At 41.2% G+C, this 20,108-nt stretch overlaps 1 protein-coding gene across 3 annotated transcripts; it reads right to left on the reverse strand.

Annotated features, from left to right (window-relative positions):
• Nucleotides 1-599: 599 nt before the first annotated feature.
• Nucleotides 600-19,256, reverse strand: LOC133512481 (membrane cofactor protein-like). 3 transcript variants are annotated; one of them, XM_061842180.1, is made up of 13 exons: nucleotides 19,099-19,256; nucleotides 14,995-15,082; nucleotides 14,735-14,923; nucleotides 14,541-14,640; nucleotides 13,394-13,470; nucleotides 13,051-13,230; nucleotides 12,798-12,977; nucleotides 10,419-10,469; nucleotides 10,217-10,240; nucleotides 10,062-10,109; nucleotides 3,448-3,532; nucleotides 1,513-1,573; nucleotides 600-1,307 (listed from the first exon to the last, which is right to left on the reverse strand). In XM_061842180.1, exons 2-13 carry the CDS (start codon nucleotides 15,050-15,052, stop codon nucleotides 1,305-1,307), a joined length of 1,056 nt encoding a protein of 351 aa, XP_061698164.1. In that variant the 5' UTR covers nucleotides 15,053-15,082; nucleotides 19,099-19,256; the 3' UTR covers nucleotides 600-1,304. The 3 variants fall into 3 exon arrangements, with proteins under 3 accessions (XP_061698164.1, XP_061698173.1, XP_061698181.1); XM_061842189.1 differs by lacking the exon at nucleotides 1,513-1,573 and having other exon boundaries at nucleotides 19,099-19,255; XM_061842197.1 differs by lacking the exons at nucleotides 1,513-1,573; nucleotides 3,448-3,532 and having other exon boundaries at nucleotides 19,099-19,255.
• Between the last annotated feature and the right edge of the window lie 852 nt (nucleotides 19,257-20,108).

Genomic DNA, 20,108 nt, shown 5'->3' on the forward strand with positions numbered 1-20,108 from the left:
TCACATTGAACGAAAGTGACTGAAGTCCAAGTTAAGACTTGTTCCATTTCTGCACTCAGTGACATGCAATAAACTTCAGTGAAAAATGTGCATGTTCATTTAAAAAAAAAAAAAAGAGTCTGCCACTACTAATAAAAACTTGAAATGTGGAAACAGCAGAATCACAAGTGGCATGGAATCCTATTAAAACTACCCAGTGACATATTGCACCATAAAACTGACCTTATTAACTGAGCGGTTAGCATTACTCCCACAAGGCGGCGCTGTTGGATCTCAACAGACAACGGCTTTATGGTCCAATCCTGCACATCGTTTTCTATGAACCCTGGAAATCACCAAAAGTTTAAATATGCATGCAATGTCAGATGATCGCTGTGTGCTGCGTAATTACTTTGTCTTTTTTTTAATCTTCATTTGCTGTTTTTACTCATTGAGTGCGACTTGATTACAAATTTTTATTTTAGCAGTAATTAAAGCGGCACTTGCCCTTTTCTTTCAGTAGAATATTTTAACGATTCCTCGGCAACAAAGCCTCTCTCCATGCATATGTGTGGACCACATAAAAACCACAACAGTCACTGCAGCCAAGACCAGAAACGCAGTCTTTTAAGATCTTTTATTTCATCATTTGGTTTCTATGAAAGCAGAATTACAAGACAATAAATAGGGGACGTGTCAAAGTTCGTACAAATCGCTAACAGTCCAACGGTGACGATTCAGAATACATTCATTAAGTCTTTTGCTTCTCGTGAAACAACTTTTCCCTCAATGTTAAGATGACGCAGGTCCACAGCAAAGCCTCTTCTGACTGCTCAAAACCAAATAAAAGGGGTTCGTAGCAATGCAAGTCTTTGGCAGTAAAAAATAAACACATATTTGCCACAAGCTAAAACACTTGAAGTGCATGAAGGCAGAAAGAAGACGAGACACGTCTTCCTCAGAGATCCCATTGGGACTATTGGGGAAAATCTGACAAGCCTGAAGGAAGCACTCATTGCTTCAGACCCTTTCAAATCAAATTGGACTTATTGGAAGCTTAGATTTTTGCATTTCAGTGTGTTAAGTAGAAAATTATCAGCTCAAAGTAAATTACAGGTTTGGAAGTGAAGTGAAGAAAAGCAAAAGGATTTTTATATATTGAAGAAAAAAAGTGCGCGGACAAATTCCAGGACTGAAGTATACTGACAACTGAAACGTGGTGGTGATCCATTGTGAGACACCGTTTTTGACGGCCATTCAACTCTGACATCAGAACCAGTTCTCGTCCCACCTACAGCAGTGTTGTGTCAACAGGACTCCTGCGCTCACTGTGGGTTGGGAAAGAAAAATCACATGAGTTAGAATGTGGAAAAACCGTCCACAGCCCTCTTCAAGAGGAAAAAAAACCTCTGAACATTTCAGGGGTAAAACATCTCAAAGAATGACGATGCATCGTGAAATGAATGTCATTCCAGTTTGGGTTCAAACAGGACATTCTTTTTGGAGTGAAGCTTTGTGCACCTAGCGGCTTACCGAAAGCACCACTCCCTCCCCATCTTTGGTAGCCTCATCGTTGGAGCGGCCTTTCCGATAGCTGCAATCCAGTAATGACCGGTCAACACAGATGCCAATGTTATGAGCAGCCAGAAAAGAAGTCGGAAATGAAGACTCCCAGAGAAACACACAGCCAAAACACAAGTCTGCAAGTCCAGAAAGGTGCCATCCTATTAAATCGCCAATAAGCAGCGCGGCAAATGTGTTTGGGGTGCTCAAAAAAAGCCATAACGGAAACCCTGAGGCATGAAAGACTTTTGAGCAGCTTCCTTCGTGATTTACAATTCCAAACGAAGCGCGGCAAGCTAGGGAGAATGTAAATTTCAGTCTTGGATAAAATAGCATTGTCTTGTGAATTACAAGTGCATAGAGAATTTGTATTTCGGGATTGACATAAGGAATGGACCTTTCCAACCTGTCAATCACTCGTACAATAATAGCCAATCAGATATCCGCATTGTCTTGACACGCCCCTCTCGCCACATTGTCTCACAAGCAATGCTGGTTGTCAGTAGTGTGCGCTTTGAAAGTTAATGTTACGAAGAAAATCGTCTTCAAATGCGCTTGGGGAACGTGCAATTCTGATGAAAGATATCTTGCTAGATTACAAGGGGCCCAGTTGATTCATTTGTCAAAACACAGTTGAAGTGTCTACGATGGATTAAGGCTAGTGGAAGAGCGCACGTACAACTCAATGTGGACAATATCAACAAACACAAGGCTGTATGTTCGAAGGTAAGTGAGGGAGAAGTCACTTCTCTGAGTTTGATTGAATATTATCAGTACTTTATACATTGCAGGAGAACAACTTTCATTTTGCTAGCGTATCACTGACCTGCTGAACGAAGTGTGTCATGTTTTATGCCGAAGAGTCGAGAGTTTAACCCCATAAAAAGGCTAATATAAAATGAAAAATGAATTCAAAAACTTTTTTCATCTGGCGACTACGGTACTGACTGAATTAATCTCCTTTGTTTAAATGCACTTGCAGAAAATCGAACTGAACTCACTTATAAAGACTCCAATGATATTACTCGTGATCTTTCCAAGGGAAAAAGTACTCACCCTGCTTTACACGCGCAGTACGATTCCACTATTTCATCCTGTTGGATTTCAATATGAAGTTTGTGGGGCTTTCCCCCCCCCCCCCCCCCAATCGGTCGCCAACGTTTCGCTGTAACTCTGACATTGCATCCTGCTCCGTCCAAAATCTTAATTCCGCATACATATCCTCATGTGAAATAGTTGAGACGTCTCTGTAGAACTCTCTTGGACAAGTCTGACGCATTTGGCAAAAAACATACCGTAATATCATCTGGAATACGCGATAGAGAAATCGGCTTCAAAGGTGTTCTGTTCAGTCGCCATTTTGGATGTGAGCAGTAAAGCTTGTGGGACATGGCAACTGTCGGACCTCAAGATCGCCAGTTGGAAAGGTCCAGGGCCCGCAGACCAAGATGGCGTTTTCACAGTTTTTTTTTTTTTTTTTATATTACTGAACATTCCCCAGCTGCCTGAAAAGGTTTCTTTTATATCCTGCTTACTTGAGGTAAGAACCAATTTAGTTTATTTGCGTGGACTAGTTCCAATTGCACTGAAAGGCGGAAGTTGCAGCTCAAAAGAAAGCTGAGTGCGACCGGTGCTTCCAAGTTCGACAAACGCACTATTACAATATACCATTAATCTTGAATCACACAGATGGGGTTACTATGAATCCGGGATGGCAAATTCTAGTCCCATCAATAACCAGAAAGAGAGCAACACAACACCAACGTTCAAAGTTCAAACTTGCATCATCAAACACAGCAGCTATTTTGAGTAAATAAAGAAAGCCCCGGTGAAATGAAAAGTCTCGTGTTAAAAGAACAAAGCCACGGAAAAGAGTGAGCGTAGCTGTACAAAAGAACAGTTTACCCATTTTTGTTCTTTTTTCGGATGAATGCAAGGCCTCCAAAGTAATAGCATCCAGCGCTAATGAGGAGCCCGAGTCCAATGATGACTTGGATGAGCAGGAAGAAAACAAACAGGTTTGACTCAAAGATCAGGCCAACAAATACAATGTGTACATCATTTGAATTGAAAATACTGACACCATATCATCGTGAATGCAAAGGAATACCCCTGATGATAACTGTATCTGGATTTCTGCATGGTCATGAAAAAAAAAATGGTTTAAAATACCACCACACACGCAATTTTAACAGAACAATGTAATCACCACAGTGCAGAATGGAAAATTATCCAAACTTTTTGAGTTAGGAAGTGGTTTGGTTGAGGCCCTTTTGGCAGCAATAAACATTTTCTGGAGTTTAGTCATCAAACGAGGCCACTTCAAAAGCACATTTTCTTTTGAAGTCATTCCGTGGATTTACTTTGTGGTTGGGTCTTCCAAAATAGGCCATACACACCCATAGTACTTACTGTACAGTACAAAATTCTTATGCAAGATTCTTTTAACGCTTATCCCCAACAGAACAACATGACTTGGTCACCACATGAATGGCCCACATTCAACACGGCCGCCACAGAGGCAAGCCTTTTGAATTTTTTTTTTTTTTTTTTTTGGTACATCTGTGACTAGGAAATTACATCAGTCTGATTCTCTACCAGCCTTGCACCAGAGCGCCGGCAAAAAAGCGGCAGCCAAGTCTGGAAACAAACAGACGCTATCAACGGCTGTTTAACAGAGGAACTGACACGATTCTTGGACACAGTTCGTTGACTTCCGACCGTCCATTTCATCCAGTAGCGGTTATACAGTGAAGAAAATAAGTATTTGAACACCCTGCTATATTGCAAGTTCTCCCACATATAAATCATAGAGGGGTCTGAAATTTTCATCGTAGGTGCTTGTCCACTGTGAGAGATAGTCTAAAAAGAAAAATCCAGAAATCACAATGTATGATTTTTTTAATTATTTATTTTAGTGATACAGCTGCAAATAAGTATTTGAACACCTCTCTATCAGCTAGAATTCTGACCCTCAAAGACCTGTTAGTCCACCTTTAAAATTCCACCTCCACTCCATGTATTATCCTGAATCCGATGCACTTGTGTGAGGTTGTCAGCGGCATAAAGACACCTGTCCGCCCCATACAAATCAGTAAGACTCAAACTTGTAACATGGCCAAGACCAAAGAGCTGTCCAAAGACACCAGAGACAAAACTGTAAAACTCTACATGGCTGGTAAGGGCTAAGGAGAAATTGCCAAGCAGCTTGGTGAAAAAAGGTCCACTGTTGGAGCAATCATTAGAAAATGGAAGAAGCGAAACATGACGGTCAATCACAATCGGAGTGGAGCCCCGTGCAAGATATCACATCGTGGGGTCTCAATGATCCTGAGAAAGGTGAGGAATCAGCCCAGGACTGCACGACAGGACTTGGTCAGTGACCTGAAAAGAGCTGGGACCACCGTTTCCAAGGTGACTGTTGGTAATGCACTAAGACGTCACGATTTGAAATCTTTAATGACACGGAAGGTTCCCCCTTGTAAACCAGGACATGTCAAGGCCCGTCATAAGTTTGCCAATGACCATTTGGATGACACAGAGAAGTCTTGGGAGAAAGTTTTGTGGTCAGATGAGACCAAAATGGAACTTTTTGGTCATAATTCCACTCACCATGTTTGGAGGAAGACGAATGATGAGTTCCATTCCAAGAACACCATCCCTACTGTGAAGCATGTGGGTGGTAGCATCATGCTTTGGGGGTATTTTTCTGCACATGGGGCAAGACAACTGCACTGTATCAAGGAGAAGATGACCGTGGCCATGTATTGTGAGATTTTGGGGAACAACCTCTTTCCCTCAGTCAGAGCATTGAAGATGGGTCGTGGCTGGGTCTTTCAACATGACAATGACCCGAACACACAGCCAGGAAAACCAAGGAGTGGCTTCGCAAGAAGCATATCAAGGTTCTGGCGTGGCCTAGCCAGTCTTCAGACCGAAACCTTCTCAGGCGTTCAAATACTTATTTGCAGCTGTATCACACAAATTAATTGTTAAAAAAAAAATAATCATATATTGCGATCTCTGGATTTTTCTTTTGAGATCATCTCTCACAGTGGACATGCACCTAGGATGAAAATTTCAGACCCCTCCATGATTTCCAAGTGGGAGACATTGCAATACAGGATGTTCAAATACTTATTTTCTTCACTGTAACTGTGATCAACAGTCTACTGTATCAACTTTTTGATAAACCACAGATTTGTGGCTCAAACGGGCGTGCGGAGGATGAAAGCACAAATCTGTACGTATGCACAGTTGGCAAATGAGACCCAATGCATTGGCCTGTGATGTACCAAAGCAGTGCCAAATCCTGATGCCCCATCTGACGTAAAACCTGAGATGAGGTTTGGATGATAGTGTGCTTTCTCTTCTTCACACACAATTCCTTCTAAATAAATCAACTTTGTTTTTAATCTGTCCACACAACAGTTTGCCAGCAGTGGAACATTCAGGCAAGGAGGAGTAATAAGCTCACGGGGTCGCATACTTTTCTACACCGCACTGAATGTTTCAATGACGTGTCCAAATTAAAACAGTTGTCCGTGTGGTATGGGTTGACGAAGAATGTGTCTGTTTTTATTTAGATGATCAGATATATTTTATGACCAATTCACACAGAAATCCTGGTGATACCAAAAAGATTCACATATAGGATATATGTTACTGGATATTTTTTTGCTCCTATCGGAACACAGAGTGCACAGCACTTTGCCGGGAATGTCCACTTTTTGTACGTGTTCGGTTAGACATGTTGATACCGGTTTCAGTCCTATCTGCACGGTTACACTTTTTTTAAGCCATGCCCATCTGAAACAGTTTTGGATTCCAGCATCCTTGTCAATTGCCCTCGCTCGATCTTCATCCTTTTTTTTTTTCCTAACACTTTCGCCATCGTAAAACTATGAACACACCGTCGCTCAGTTCGCGCCATCATTTGGGTAACTAACAAGTTGCACTGCAATTTCTGAGAACCGAGAACACATGTACATGGCAATGGTGAAACTCGATTAACCACTAACACGATTGGATCGTTATACTGTATAACTCTGATGTCCAATCGAGTCATCTGCCGCAAACAAGTTTTAATGTTTATGTCGCAAAATGCAAATATTTACACGACCGAGCAAGTTAGAACGGCATATGATAGTCGTGCTTGTGCTAGCACTAAGCTGAACTTGCAGCTCGGAGCCCACCACGGAGAGGCAGGTGCACGATACCCTACCCCCTGAAATATTCTCAACGGATTTGCGCTTATCTCGAGAATGGTCATTTTGATCTGAAAAAGTCGGAAATCCTCCGATCGGCGGAAAATTCTCATCCCTGCAAGAGGCTCAGAAACTAGATGGATGGATTTTAAAGTTAGCACTGGAGCAGTCCCAGTGCTTAAGGAAGCCTTCACCATGCCTTTGCCCCCCCCTGGCGGCTGGCTGACTAGTGTCTTAGTACAAAGACAAGATCGGTTGCAGGCACTGCTGTACTCTAGATGAAACACTTTTCATCTGCAGCAGTGCTCCCATTTTAAATACAAGACATACCGTTTAAAAATAAATAAATAAATAAATCACCAATGATCGGGTAAGGGCCCTCTGTACACGCTTCACATAATGTGGGGCGTTGGTGCACTCTTGCACATTTGTGAGTCTGATAAGAAATAGTTCCCATTAACTGAATGTCTCTTGGCCTTTGTTCTTTAATGTCGTACCAAGGCGGCGCCGACTGCTGGAGACAAATTCCTTGTGTGTTGTTACACACTTGGCAAATAAAGATCATTCTGATTTTATCGTGTCGGCCAATATCCCGACCACGGTTGAAATTTGATGAACTGTGCGGGCCTGTAACACAGCAGTATGAAAACTGCACGTTATGGCAACTTCCTTTTTGGCTTTTGTAACTAGAGCTGAAAATGCCTCCATATTGTATGCTGTAATAAACTTGACTTACCATGTCTGGCATCATTCCAACTTAATTCAAGAATATGCAAATACCATATAACGGTCAGACCCCCAGACACCGTGATAAAAACACTTGTAGCCATATTCTCCACTTTGTGTGGAAGTCTCCCCCCCTCTCCCGTCCCACTTTTCTTGAAATAAACATGACTTTAAAGCACAGGTGTCAAACTCAAGGGCCGGGGGACAAATCTGGCTCGCCGTATGATTTCATACGGCCCGCGAAGGAAAATGAGACTCAACTTTCATGATTAAAAAAAAAAAAAAAATCTGTACTTAAGTTTCAAATTGTCATATCATACATGATAATATTGCGATATTGAAAGCAATACTCTGTGCCCAAACAACAGCAATACTTCAAAAACCCAATACCCTTGATTTGTGATTACAAAACTAGCTCATTTCCTCTGTAAATATGATGAGGTGAAAGATTTTCATGGTTTCACAATCATAACAGCCCTCTGAGGGAAACTGTAACTACAATGTGGCCCGCGACAAAAAATGAGATCAACACCCATGCCTTAAAGGGAAAGTCTGGTGGTTTGGTTTAACAATGTATCCAATAGGTCATGTAATATGTATTGCATCTTGAAAATGTCATGTTAATCCCCTCTCATTTAATGGTGTTTTGAGAAGATTTTGAATCGACAATTACAAATTTTCAGGGGCGCCGCTATTTTGGCGAGTCACATGACCTACGTGCGCGGATGTCACGTGATAGGCGCGGCACCAAAGACTCTCTTACATGGGACGCCATTATGGCCAGCGCTGATTTCTCATATTTATCCTCATCTGAAGAAGAAATAGCAGAATCGGTTGATCAAGAAGACGGAATACGTCCATACAGATTTGAACCTGTGGCTGTAAATACTTTTGAATATTCGGATGGTTTTCGGACAGGAATGACGCGGAGTCTGACGAGCGAGCTCCGGCGAGCTACCGACAGTTTCCCTCAGAGGGCCGTTATGAATGTGAAACCATGAAAATCTTTCACCTTGTTCATCAAAAGCGCCGGAATTTCCCTTTAAGGCCGCAGATTCTCCTGCAATGACTTCTGCCACGCCCCCATGCGGACACAGCTCATTTGCACATAAGAGCGGTTGTGGAAGGTAACCATTGCCACATTCGTAGGCGAAACTGTGCTCATGACTGAAAATTACACGTTTTGATTTTTGACAGGATGTCACTGATTGGGAGCTCATGCGCGCAACTGGTTAAGTGAATGGGTAAGAGTGCGCATCACATGCTCACCTCAATGTGACACTGCCCACCCTCCTAGGACAAGGGAGGACATTGCAAAAAAAAAAAATATATATATATATATATATATATATATATATTATTGTAAGCAACTGTCCCTTCAATAAACAATACAGTGTGTTGTGACCATATTGCCCTTTAACTGCTGTAAAATAGAGAACTTCCCTCTAAATGCCGATTGATTGTCCTTTGACATACTGCTGTCCTGTATTTTGTGTCCTGTTGTCCCAAATTCACTTACATTTATCAATCTGTGACTGAATGTTGCTGGAGTAGCACAGTAGAAGATGTGCTTCACAGATCTGAGGACACAAGTTCAAATCCGGTCCCATTTATGAAGCGTTTGCATGTTCTCCCCATGCGCTCCAGTTTCCGCCCACATCCCAAAACCACCCATGCTCTGCCAACTGAAATCTCCGTAGGTGTAAACGTGAATGGTTTGTATGTTTATTTGTGCCCTGCGATTGTCCAGCGACCAGTTCAGAGTGTATCAAGCTTCTCACCCAGTCAGCTGGGATAGCCTACAGCACAGGTGTCAAACTCGAGGCCCGGAGGGCCAGATGCGGCCCGCCACACGATTTTATGTGGCCCGCGAAGGTAAATCACGTATCAACTTCCATGATTTTTCTTCAAATTTGAACCAAAATTTCAAACTGTTACATCATAAATGATGATGTTGAGATACTGCAAGCATTTTTGTGTTACCAAACATCAACAATAGTTGAAAAACCCATTCCCCTTGATTTCTGATTCCAAAACTAGTTGATAAATTTAATGTGTAAAAATGATGGGGCAATGAAAGATTTTCGTGGTTTCAGTCGTAATGGTCCTCTGACAAATGACTCAACTCTGATAAAAATGAGTTTGACACCCCTTGGCCTACAGCATCCTTACAACCTCAGAGTATGAATGCTGGTGCTATTTAAAAACAAAACAAAAAAAACTCCATGATAATTAGGAGGTATGGCATACATATTGTAACTGCCTCCAAAATTCTGATGCCATATGATGTTACACCTTCACAGGGTACTGTACAGACGGTCCAGATTTAACAGAGAACACATACATTGCAGCGCTCCTCCACCCAGCCTGCGTAGCTGGCACGAGGGTGCCAAAATGCAATACAGTAAAGTCTACGAGAGAATATGCGCAGCCAGAGAAGCCCCTAGCCTTTGCAGACGCATGCACACGGGCAAACATGCCCTTTAATGTCAAAAGGGGAAAATATTGTGCCCTCACACGTCTAAAAAAAAAAAAAATGAAGGAAAATTGTGTTTTTTGTTGTCGTTGAACTGACGTGACACTCACCTGCAACAGCAATACCCACAGACGTTCCCAAATGGTTCCCACTATTTTCTGAAACAAACCACAAGAAAGCTCTGTGTAAGATGCATGTAAAACTGCAGTTTACCACAAACTTATTCAATCCAATTAAAGGTTTACATTCAGAAGTCATTACTTACTATTGTCATCTGGTCCACCAGGGACTAAAACAGATACAAAAATGCATGTTACAAAACAGGTTATAAATGAGATTTTACAGCATATTGACGCAAATATGACTTGTCCAAATCGAGGTCCTTGAATTTAAAGAATTGGCGATACTACAAAAAAAGAGCCAATAGAAACATGGGATTTTCATTTTTGTACCATATTTAGACATACCTTTTGGTGTCTCTTTGTCGTTTGGTTTTGTGGTGGTTGGAGTTTCTATTCCTGTAGAAGCAAAGAGACCGTTACGGCCCTTTTTATTCGTAGTGAATTACAACAGTGACAATTCTCAAAATTCAGTCAATATGTTCGAGTCCAAGGCAAAAACCAACTCAAGTCCCTGTAAAGTAAAAATAACGTCTTAAAACGGACACACCAAAGACTGCTTTAAAAAAAAAAAAAAAAAGTGTATCACACTTGAAAAGCATAAAAAAACAAAAATTAAGAATTCTACCACTACTATTCGACCATCCTTCTTAGGGTTAGTCTTACACTATCCTATATATGAACCTCAAAAATATATCAGCTAGACTGGAGTAAATCAAGTAGCCATCACAGGCTTTTCAACTACCTTGCGATGTCAGGGCCTTGTGATGATCATTAATTGTGCCGGTGATGCCAACAAGGAATTTTTGGGGGAGCGGGGGTCACTGGGTACCATTTTAGAAATGCCCAAAAAACAATCACATTTGAAAAATGTACAGGTGTGGTCAATCATGCCCGCAGATAAAGTTGCAGGTGTGGTTAAGGATGGACTCTCAAAACCTTAAAATAACTTACTGGATTAATATAACATAACTGTAAATTCAAAATAAAATAAACAAATACATAACTAAAATAGAAAACAAACATTTCAAACTCAGAAATGATCATTTCCAATTTCAACTGATATTAGTAGAACATGATGTAAAACGGTATCTTAAATTTTTCATCAATAAAAATTCTTGATCTGACAAACTTTATCTGAAGAAAAGTTAAATGCACTGGCCTGTCAAGGAATGAACACGAACGGTCTGTACCCGCAATGTTTTGAAAATGCTGAAAGTTTAGTGCAACATAATCGGCGTTCGACGCAACAAACTAGCGATACATTGGAACAAACATTTCTGTCGGCAATCGTGACGTATTGTTGTGGGGGGGTGGGGGTGGCACGTACCACGGGACTGCCGTAAAGAGGAGGCCGGCTTGCTAGAACGCGCCTTTATGTGCATGCGTTCGATCTATTGGACACACTTGAATCAACCGACGAGGTGGATGAGAAGCTAACGTCATTTTTTTTTTTGGGGGGGGGGGGGGCTGTCACGCAGTCACACTGCCTCGCCATTGACGCATTGAGCAACCCTGGTGTAACTGAATTTCCTTTGACAGGCCTCATTATGTTGACGACTTTCGACGTGAATGCGCTCGCAGTACGTGAAGCAATTCGGAACATGCGCTTTTGGCATCACTTCCGTACGTGCTCAGAACGGTTAACTTGCATTTCCTGTTTCCAGGTGAATACTGATTGTTTAGGAGCAGGCTTGTTTTGTTAATGTTTATGAAAAACACGTAAATTAATGTCAAGACTACACAAGACTACACTCTGCAGATTTGCAAGCACGAAGGCGGGCGAGCGCGGTCGACTCGTCATATATGACTGCCGAAAAAGTCTAAAATAGCAGGAAACAGTTTTAAAACACTTTACAACTGAGCACTACATACTGAATTTTATAAATCTTTGCAGATTTTCAGCAATTATTTTCAACCATGGGTTTAGAAAGAAATCTCAGAATCCACATTAGGGTCTTTACAAATGAGGGGTGAAAGCGGAAATAACCACAACCTGTTGTCTAATGCCAAATTTCTATTCATTTTCTGAGCTCCGTCGGTTTAAAAAAAAAATAAAAAAAAAAATATATATACACACACACACACACACACACACACATGTCCAAAGTCAGTCAATTACATTTTTTTCTTGTTCATGAAATTAAACTATTGCCGAGTCCCCATTTAGAGCTGCAATTTTTTTTTTTTTTTTTTATGTACTACTGACCAGTTTAAAATGAAAATGGGTTTCTCTTTTTAATGATACAATGTTAATGGCTTGTATCCTGAAGAGTAATAGTTTTGGCAATGCAAAAATTGAGCTAGATGGCAAGGTCTATGTGTCAGCCTAGGTTTTGTTTCCCCTCCATCATGTGTTGAAAATGTTAACTGGTACACTTAGTTCATGAGAGAAGGACTCAATATTGTCTGTTTTTAGCGGGATTGGCTGGTGACCAGTTCAAATTGTACACTTCCTCCAGACCAGGGTCAGCTGGCATAGGTTCTAGAACAATCCTGACCCAGGCGGTATAGACGAATGAATGTTTTTTTTTTTAACATGGTTCCTCTGTCAACAAAGGCCCACGACGTGCTGTAGGCCAACAACCCATCAACAATAAACAATGAGCTGGGTTGATTAAAAACATGCCGATGGTCAAACAAATGTTTCTATAACATGAACAGAGTAAAAACCTCCACTTAAAACTTGATATCCCCTTGCATGCCATAGGCCAGGAAATGACTTACGCTGACAAGTTGGTGGTTTCGGTGACCATTGGCTGTTGATGTCACACGTCAGGGTGGCAGATCCAACCATCTTATATCCAGAACGGCATTGAAACGTCACAGATGCCTTATGCCCATACGGAGGTCGGGCACCCGAAAGCAACTCGGCGTTTTGAATCTTGATATCTTGACAGTTAACCTCTGCAGAAAGAGGAAATAATCAATTATTGATTATATGGGAAAAGGGGTCGGTGAGTGGTAAGGAGAGACTCACTGATACAAACAGGAGGATCCGGTTTGAATTGCTGGTCAGCGGCGCACGATGCTACTTTGGATCCATTGAGGACATAGTCTTTGATACATGTGTACTGTACGACATCTTCATATTTATAGCTCTCTTTTATGGGGCTGTAGGAGCCTTGAGCCAACTCTTGAGGAGGGTTGCAGGTCACCACTGCAAGTGAAAAATGTCAAGTTGGTCAACTATTAAAAGTCATTCCCATTATCATAACTGGTCAAGCAACTAAAAAAAAAAATGACAACCAAAAAAAAATAAAATAAAATAAAAATAAAAAAAAAAATAAAAAAAAAAAATAAAAAAATAAAAAAATCAGTACCTTCACATGATGGTGGGTGGCCTTTCCACTTCCCACTCGCTAAACAAATGCGTCCAGAGTCACCAACCAATATGAAACTAAGAAAACAAGAATTGGTATCAAGTTAGAAGCCAGCATATTAACAAATGGGTCATAGCGAACTGGATGGAGCCAACTCTAGGTGACCTGAGCACAGTTCATCATCAGGGACATACTGTATAAAAGTAGACCATTCAACACTCACACACAGATTTATAGAAACATGCGTGTTTTTGGAGCGTGGGAGGAAGCCGGAGTACCCGGAGAAAGCCCACACAAGCGTTGTGAGAAGCAAAGAGGGGCTGGCGTGCTAAAGACTTCTTTGCTTTCATCAGTTATTTATGAGAAGCACCTCCTTGCGTAATCAAACAAATAAGAAGGGCGACACTGCAGGGGGAAAAATAAATAAATAAATAAATACCCTAATTTCTGGAGTATAATGCGTCCTGAAGTATAATGCGCATCCCCAAAGTTGACCCCCCCCCACCCAAAAAGTATTATAAATGAAAAAATTTAAAAAAAATGTAAAAAAATAAAAAAAATATATATATATATATATATATATATATATATATAGGAAAACCTTTCTACCGATGTACAACGTGCACCACCAATTTGCTGCTACCCATATGCTCAAAATATTGGGAATTATCTGTATTCATATTTTGTTAGGTTTGTACTTGTATTGTTTTTCAAAAAAACTGTCTGAGCAACAATGATAAATAATAATCATTGTGCATGTGCTGATGTAGACACACTTGTCCTGGTCCCTGTAATTTTCAGAACAGAATCCCTAATCTAACTAAAATAAATGCTCAATGATGGATGCCATAACATTTTATTAATACTGTTGATAACGCATCTCACACATTTAAAAGAAAAAAGATGACTAATTCATCCCAGATCACTCAACAGACAGTTGCTGGTAGTCTGGTGCTGCGTTCATATTCATATGGGAAATCAAAGAGTAGAAATTAATTCCTGTCACAGGATGAATTACTTAACATTATAAGATTGAAATCCCATTAGGATTATTTTTAGTTCTACCCTTATACCCCCTTAATGGAGTCAAACTGACTGAAAAACTCATTCTAAGCCACAAAGTGAGCAGTGACTGAATATTTCTTACCCGGGTTTGCAACGAATGTTTACTGTATCACCAAACAGAGTCCCCTGTGAATAATCAAGATAGCCATTTGCCACGTCTTCTGCGGGGCCACAGTTCTTCCCTGAAAAGAGGATTAAGAGGCTGGTTAATCGTACAGCATCAGAAAACACCGAATCACAAAGCATTCGCCTCAGATAAAACGTAAAAAGTCTCACTCTGGCATTGCAGTGTCACGCTACTCCAGACACCAGCTGTACAAGTGATGGATAAACTCCCAAGAGCCCTCATGTAACCCACAGAACACTCAAGAGCAGCATCGCTCCCATCCGGAAATGTGTCTTTAAGTATATCAGTGTCCTTCAAGGTCATGTTGTCACCTAAAGTGGGTCTGGAACAGTCTTGAGCTGTAATTAAAAAAAAAAAAATGGATAAGAACCAACACTAACGCTAACATTAACAGAATGCTGTCACTCACCTTGAGCAATCACGGCAAGGCCCACAAAGAATGGTAAAATAAATAAGGAGACACCCATGACGTTATCAGGCCGGGCAACGATAAATATCTGGTTAAAAAGAAAATGTTAAAATCAATATTACAGTGTACAGCAGTGGTTACAAACGCTCTCTGAAAAGAAAAAGAAATTCTGCACCCCCAACCAATAACAAACAAACAAAAGAAAAGACTAGACATCCACAGGCTTTTGGCTTTCTGAGTCCATTGCAGTTTACATCACACATTGTAATTAATAACCACCGCAGCATTTTTAATGAACTGAAAGTGAACCGATGGCTATGATAAGTGTACTTGTTTTCAAGCACCTTATACTCAATTATGGTAGGTATTTATTTTAAAACTAAACATTTCCATCAATGCATTTGTTTTTATTCAAGTGGAATTCCACTGGTTTGCATTAACAATGTATTCAATAGGTCATGTAATATATACCCCATTTTGACAATGTGATGTTAAATCGTCTCTCATTTAATAGTGTTTTGAGAAGATTTAAAAAAAAAAATAATAATAATAATAATAAATAAAAATTCAACAATTCCGAATTTTCAGGGGCGCTGCCATTTTCCCCGAGTCACATGACCTACGTGCACGGATGTGACGTGTACCGTGCCGCAACAAAGGCTCGATTACATGGGACACCATTTATGCCCGTCGCCGATTTCTCGTATTTATCCTCATCTGATGAAAAAAAATAGCAGTATCGGTTGATCGGGAAGACGGAGGAATACTTCCATACAGATTTGAACCTTGTGGCTGTAATTAATGTTGAATATTCAGATGGTTCTTCGGGCGGAATGATGCGGAGTCTGACTACTCTGAGACCCACGCGCGGGACATAAGTGCGTAAACAAAGGCCCCCGGGAGCTCCGGGCCGGCAGCCGCGGATGGTTCTTCGGACGGGAATGACGCAGAGTCTGACGAGCGAGCTTCGACGTCCGGGGAGGCCTTTAGCCGAGCTTGGGCGTCCGGGGCGAACAGCCTCCGCCCGCTTCGTTAGCCCCGGACGTCCAAGCTAGGCTAAAGGCCTCCCTGGACGTTGAAGCTCGGCTCACGGCCGGAGCCCGTGGCTCCCAGAAACAGAAAGGACAAAAAAGGGAAGACACGATATGGGAAAGGAAAGAAAAGGGAAGACATGATATGGGAAATTGAGCAAGACAGTGATCCTACCAAGTGATATAGGGAGATGTATTCAATTTTATTTTTTTTAAACTGTCGAGACACCTTTAAGAACCTATGAGTTGCTACGTTAGTATAAACCGCTTCATTAGAAATGATTCCATCCCACGTTATTCAAGTCTCATGTTTTACTTATTAGTTAATGGAGAGCATAACATCCATGTAAGTCAACTGGTGTACAGAGTTGCGCACAGAGGAAGGGTGGGGAGGAAGGGAGCAACACCCCTCACACACACACACACACACATCCACCCCCGACCTGCCTCAGAACCACCCAAACTCAAAATCCCCTGACGCCCAGTCTTCCCATACCAAAGAAAAAGTGGCAAAAACAATGGAAGAACAGGCCCACGCCCAACAGCAGCGGACAAAAGCAAGCACCTAGATTCACAACCCTTGTGCTGGATGCTTCTTTTCCTGTCCCTCATTGCTCTCCAGCTCCAAGCAATATCGGCATTTAATATTGTTTTGTGGTACAAATAATTAATATTTTTCCTTTCACTTTGTTTATAATGAGCGCTTTGTCTTTTGTTAGTACCGCCCGAAGCTGCTTTCCTTAGTTAATTTAAGAAGAACAGAAATCCATTCAGAGCAAAGTTTATTCACATGTCAGATATTCAGGAGAAATCCAGAGGTATTTGCAACACAAATTATGTTCCAAACCCGACAAAAGGATGTCAAAAACAAACAAAAAAAAAAATAAATAAAATTGGCATGGGACCTTTAATGAATTGCGCCAATATTTCAGCTACAAGCTGTGTGTGCATGTGGGGAAATTGCAAAATTTCATTTACTAAAGTTGAAACTAAACTGGGTGGGTTGTATCAGGAAGTATGTCCCACAAAAACACTGTCCATCCATTATCCGAGCTGCTTATCCTCACGAAGCTTGTGGGAACCTCCAACGTGGAAAAATACTTATGAGCTAAATAATAACGATGGCACAGTAGGTAGCTTTAGCGCGTTGACCTCACAGTCCTGAGAACCGTGGTGCAAATCCCAGTCCCCACCTATGTGGACTTTGCATGTATTCCCCGTGCCTGTGTGGGTTTTCTCTGTGGACTCCAGTTTCCCAAAAAACATGCATTCATTGGAAAGTCCAAATTGCCCCTAAGTGTAATTGACCCCTCCGTGGATATTGCGCAATCCGCGTCACTGCGCAATCAGAGGCCAGAGATCTGCATAAACCAAAGCCCGTTTTTGCTCCCGCCATTTTCTCAGGCAACATTGCATGGTCCAGTATGGATTTAGTTAGCGTTTTATCGCGTATTTGGGTTATTTAACAAAAAATATGGTTAAGAGGTGTAGTCACGGACTTTGTAATAGTGACGACAGGTATCCTGAAAGGCTAGTTGGTGGAGTTCGATTCGTACCCTTTCCAAAACCGAAGACCCAGTACGAAAAATGCCTTCGATGGATCAAACTTTGTGGAAGACCGCATCATCAACTAAATCCATCTAATACCAACCGGAACACATATGTTTGCACGAAGGTTTGCCCTATATTTGATTTTCAATACATGTCTCGTATAAATGAATTCGAAGTTCTTCGCTAGCATAACACTGCTGCGTGTGAATGATTGACACACTTATTCTTTGTTGAGCGATATTTAGCGATGATCGGACTGCACAAACGTGTCGCTTTCTTGCTGGCTCGCGGCCAGAAGCTTAACCAGACTGTGTTTGCACGAAGATATGCCCTAAATTTGATTTTTAATACACGTCTCATATAGATGAATGAGACGTTCTCCGCTAGCATAACACCGCTACGTGTGAACGATTGACACACTTATTCTTTGTTGAGCGATATATAGCGATGATCGGACTGCACCAACGTATCGATTTGTTGCTGGCTCGCGGCCAGAATCTTAACCAGACTGTGTTTGCACGAAGATATGCCCTATATTTGATTTTTAATACGCATCTCGTGTAAATGAATGAGACATTCTCCGCTAGCATAACATTGCTACGTGTGAATGATTGAATGAAATCAGAAGCATGGAGTCTGTCTCAGTTCAGAATGTATTGTATTTGCCATTTTTACTGTTTGTCTTACGTCAGCGCACGTGGCGTGACGTCACTTCAGGAGGCGTGGTTAAGTGCCCTGTACGGAGGGGTCAATTGTGAGTGCGGGCTGTTTTGTCTCCATTTGCCCTACGATTGACTGGCAACCAGTTCAGGGTGTACCCCGCCGCCAGCTGGGATAGGCTCCAGCACTCCCGTGAACCTCGTGAGGATGAGCGGCTCAGAAAATGGAGGGATGGATAACAGTAATTTTATTATAAATTGCATTATTAAATTCAAGTCATTCAAGCTTGAAAACACACGACACAATTAATGATGGAGCATATTAAAAGGTAATTCCCTTAAATTTAAATCTTTCGACGTTGTATTTTGATCTTGGTTAAGTAAACGTCAGAGACTTAATGCGAGATGATTCGAATAGACACACTAACCAGTGTTCAAGTTAAAGTGTCGATTAGGACAGTATTACGTATACTGTGTACACATATTAGAAAGCAGGCACCTTAAAGACGGACTTGGATAGAGATTAAGACATTATTTCCTTATATTCCTGTGGTTTAATACAAGATACCGACACACATTGACTTCCGGCCGATTTAACTAACGCGTTAACGGCGAGGGAAACTATAACTACGTTTCATTCTATCTCGTGAACATCACCCCGTGGCAATATTTATTCGGAACTGCACTATTTAGTTGAAGGTCGCGCTAGCAGCTGTCAACTAAGCAAACACCAAAAACCGTTCAGTTTCGTGGGCGCCATATTGAATGTCGTACGCCTCTGTCGGTGTAACTAGTTGAAAATGTGGCTAATAAAATTGACAAAACCAGACAAACGAGTGTGGTAAGAATGTAGTGTAACTCACCCCAAAGGTCAGTTCCGGAATGAAATGCTGTTTCAAGATGGTGAATTTTTATCACCCAAAGTTGTTCACAGGAAAGGCGTGTCAGCCATAAACATCACGTGACTCCACAGACGTCACTCATTGCCTCATTTATGTTGACGCAACTAATTCTGCGGCACTTAATTCGGCAGAAATACAACATATGCATTGGCGGAAGGCTTTATAATAAATCAAGAAGACAAACATAAGAGCGACGTCTATTTTGTGAAATGGACGAAATTGACCTGGCGAGAAAAAAAATGCTATTTCGTCTGACATTCGCCAGGGACCGTCTACAAGTTACACGACCAAGGTTTTTAGTGAAATCACAAAAAAATCAAGAAAAACCTCTTACTGCACTGCACTAATTACAACAAGTGAAACTTTGCTGTTATCTTACATTTTAAAGAAACTGGATGCAATTAATTGGTAAATAATCTCCCTTTAGGCTCGTCCCATTCGTGGCAAATAATATTAACTAAAAAAAATCAATAAAAACACTTGTTCTCGTTCTGATTACCGAAAAAAAATATAGATATAAAAAATATTCACCAAAAGCATGATGCTTGTTATGTCATCCAAGACACATTTTCTAACTACAACTGGAGTTAATCTTTATTTTCTTTACACACATCTACAACTATCCATCCATTTTCAGTACCGCTTATCCTCACGAGGGTTGTGGGAGTGCTGGAGCATGTACAAGCTATCTAGGGGTGTACATTCTGAGCTGCCCACCAGTCGATCGCAGGGCAAAACCACTCACACTCACATTCACTCCTATGGGCAATTTAGAGTCTTCAACAAACTCGGTCACGCAATGTCCGTGTCCGTTTTCCAAGCCGCTTATCCTCACAAGGAGCCTATCCTAGCTACTGTTGTGCGAAAGGCAGACTACACTCTGAACTGGCCGTCAGTCACTTCTGATAAAATTAATATAATTACTGTATTGAGAAAAACAAGGTCTCAACATGAAACAGTGGGAAAAATCT

Source organism: Syngnathoides biaculeatus, chromosome 2 (assembly GCF_019802595.1).
Source record: "Syngnathoides biaculeatus isolate LvHL_M chromosome 2, ASM1980259v1, whole genome shotgun sequence".
NCBI classification, from domain to species: Eukaryota; Metazoa; Chordata; class Actinopteri; order Syngnathiformes; family Syngnathidae; genus Syngnathoides; species Syngnathoides biaculeatus.

What these genes read in the sequence shown, in the direction of transcription:
- LOC133512481 (XM_061842180.1), bottom strand. Translation starts at nt 15,052, where the DNA reads ATGGGTGTCTCCTTATTTATTTTACCATTCTTTGTGGGCCTTGCCGTG. An exon ending in CCTTGCCGTGATTGCTCAAG is followed by an intron (nt 14,924 to 14,994) that starts GTGAGTGACAGC and finishes TTTTAATTACAG; the next exon opens with CTCAAGACTGTTCCAGACCC. An exon ending in TGTGGGTATTGCTGTTGCAG is followed by an intron (nt 3,533 to 10,061) that starts GTGAGTGTCACG and finishes TGCTCATCCAAG; the next exon opens with TCATCATTGGACTCGGGCTC.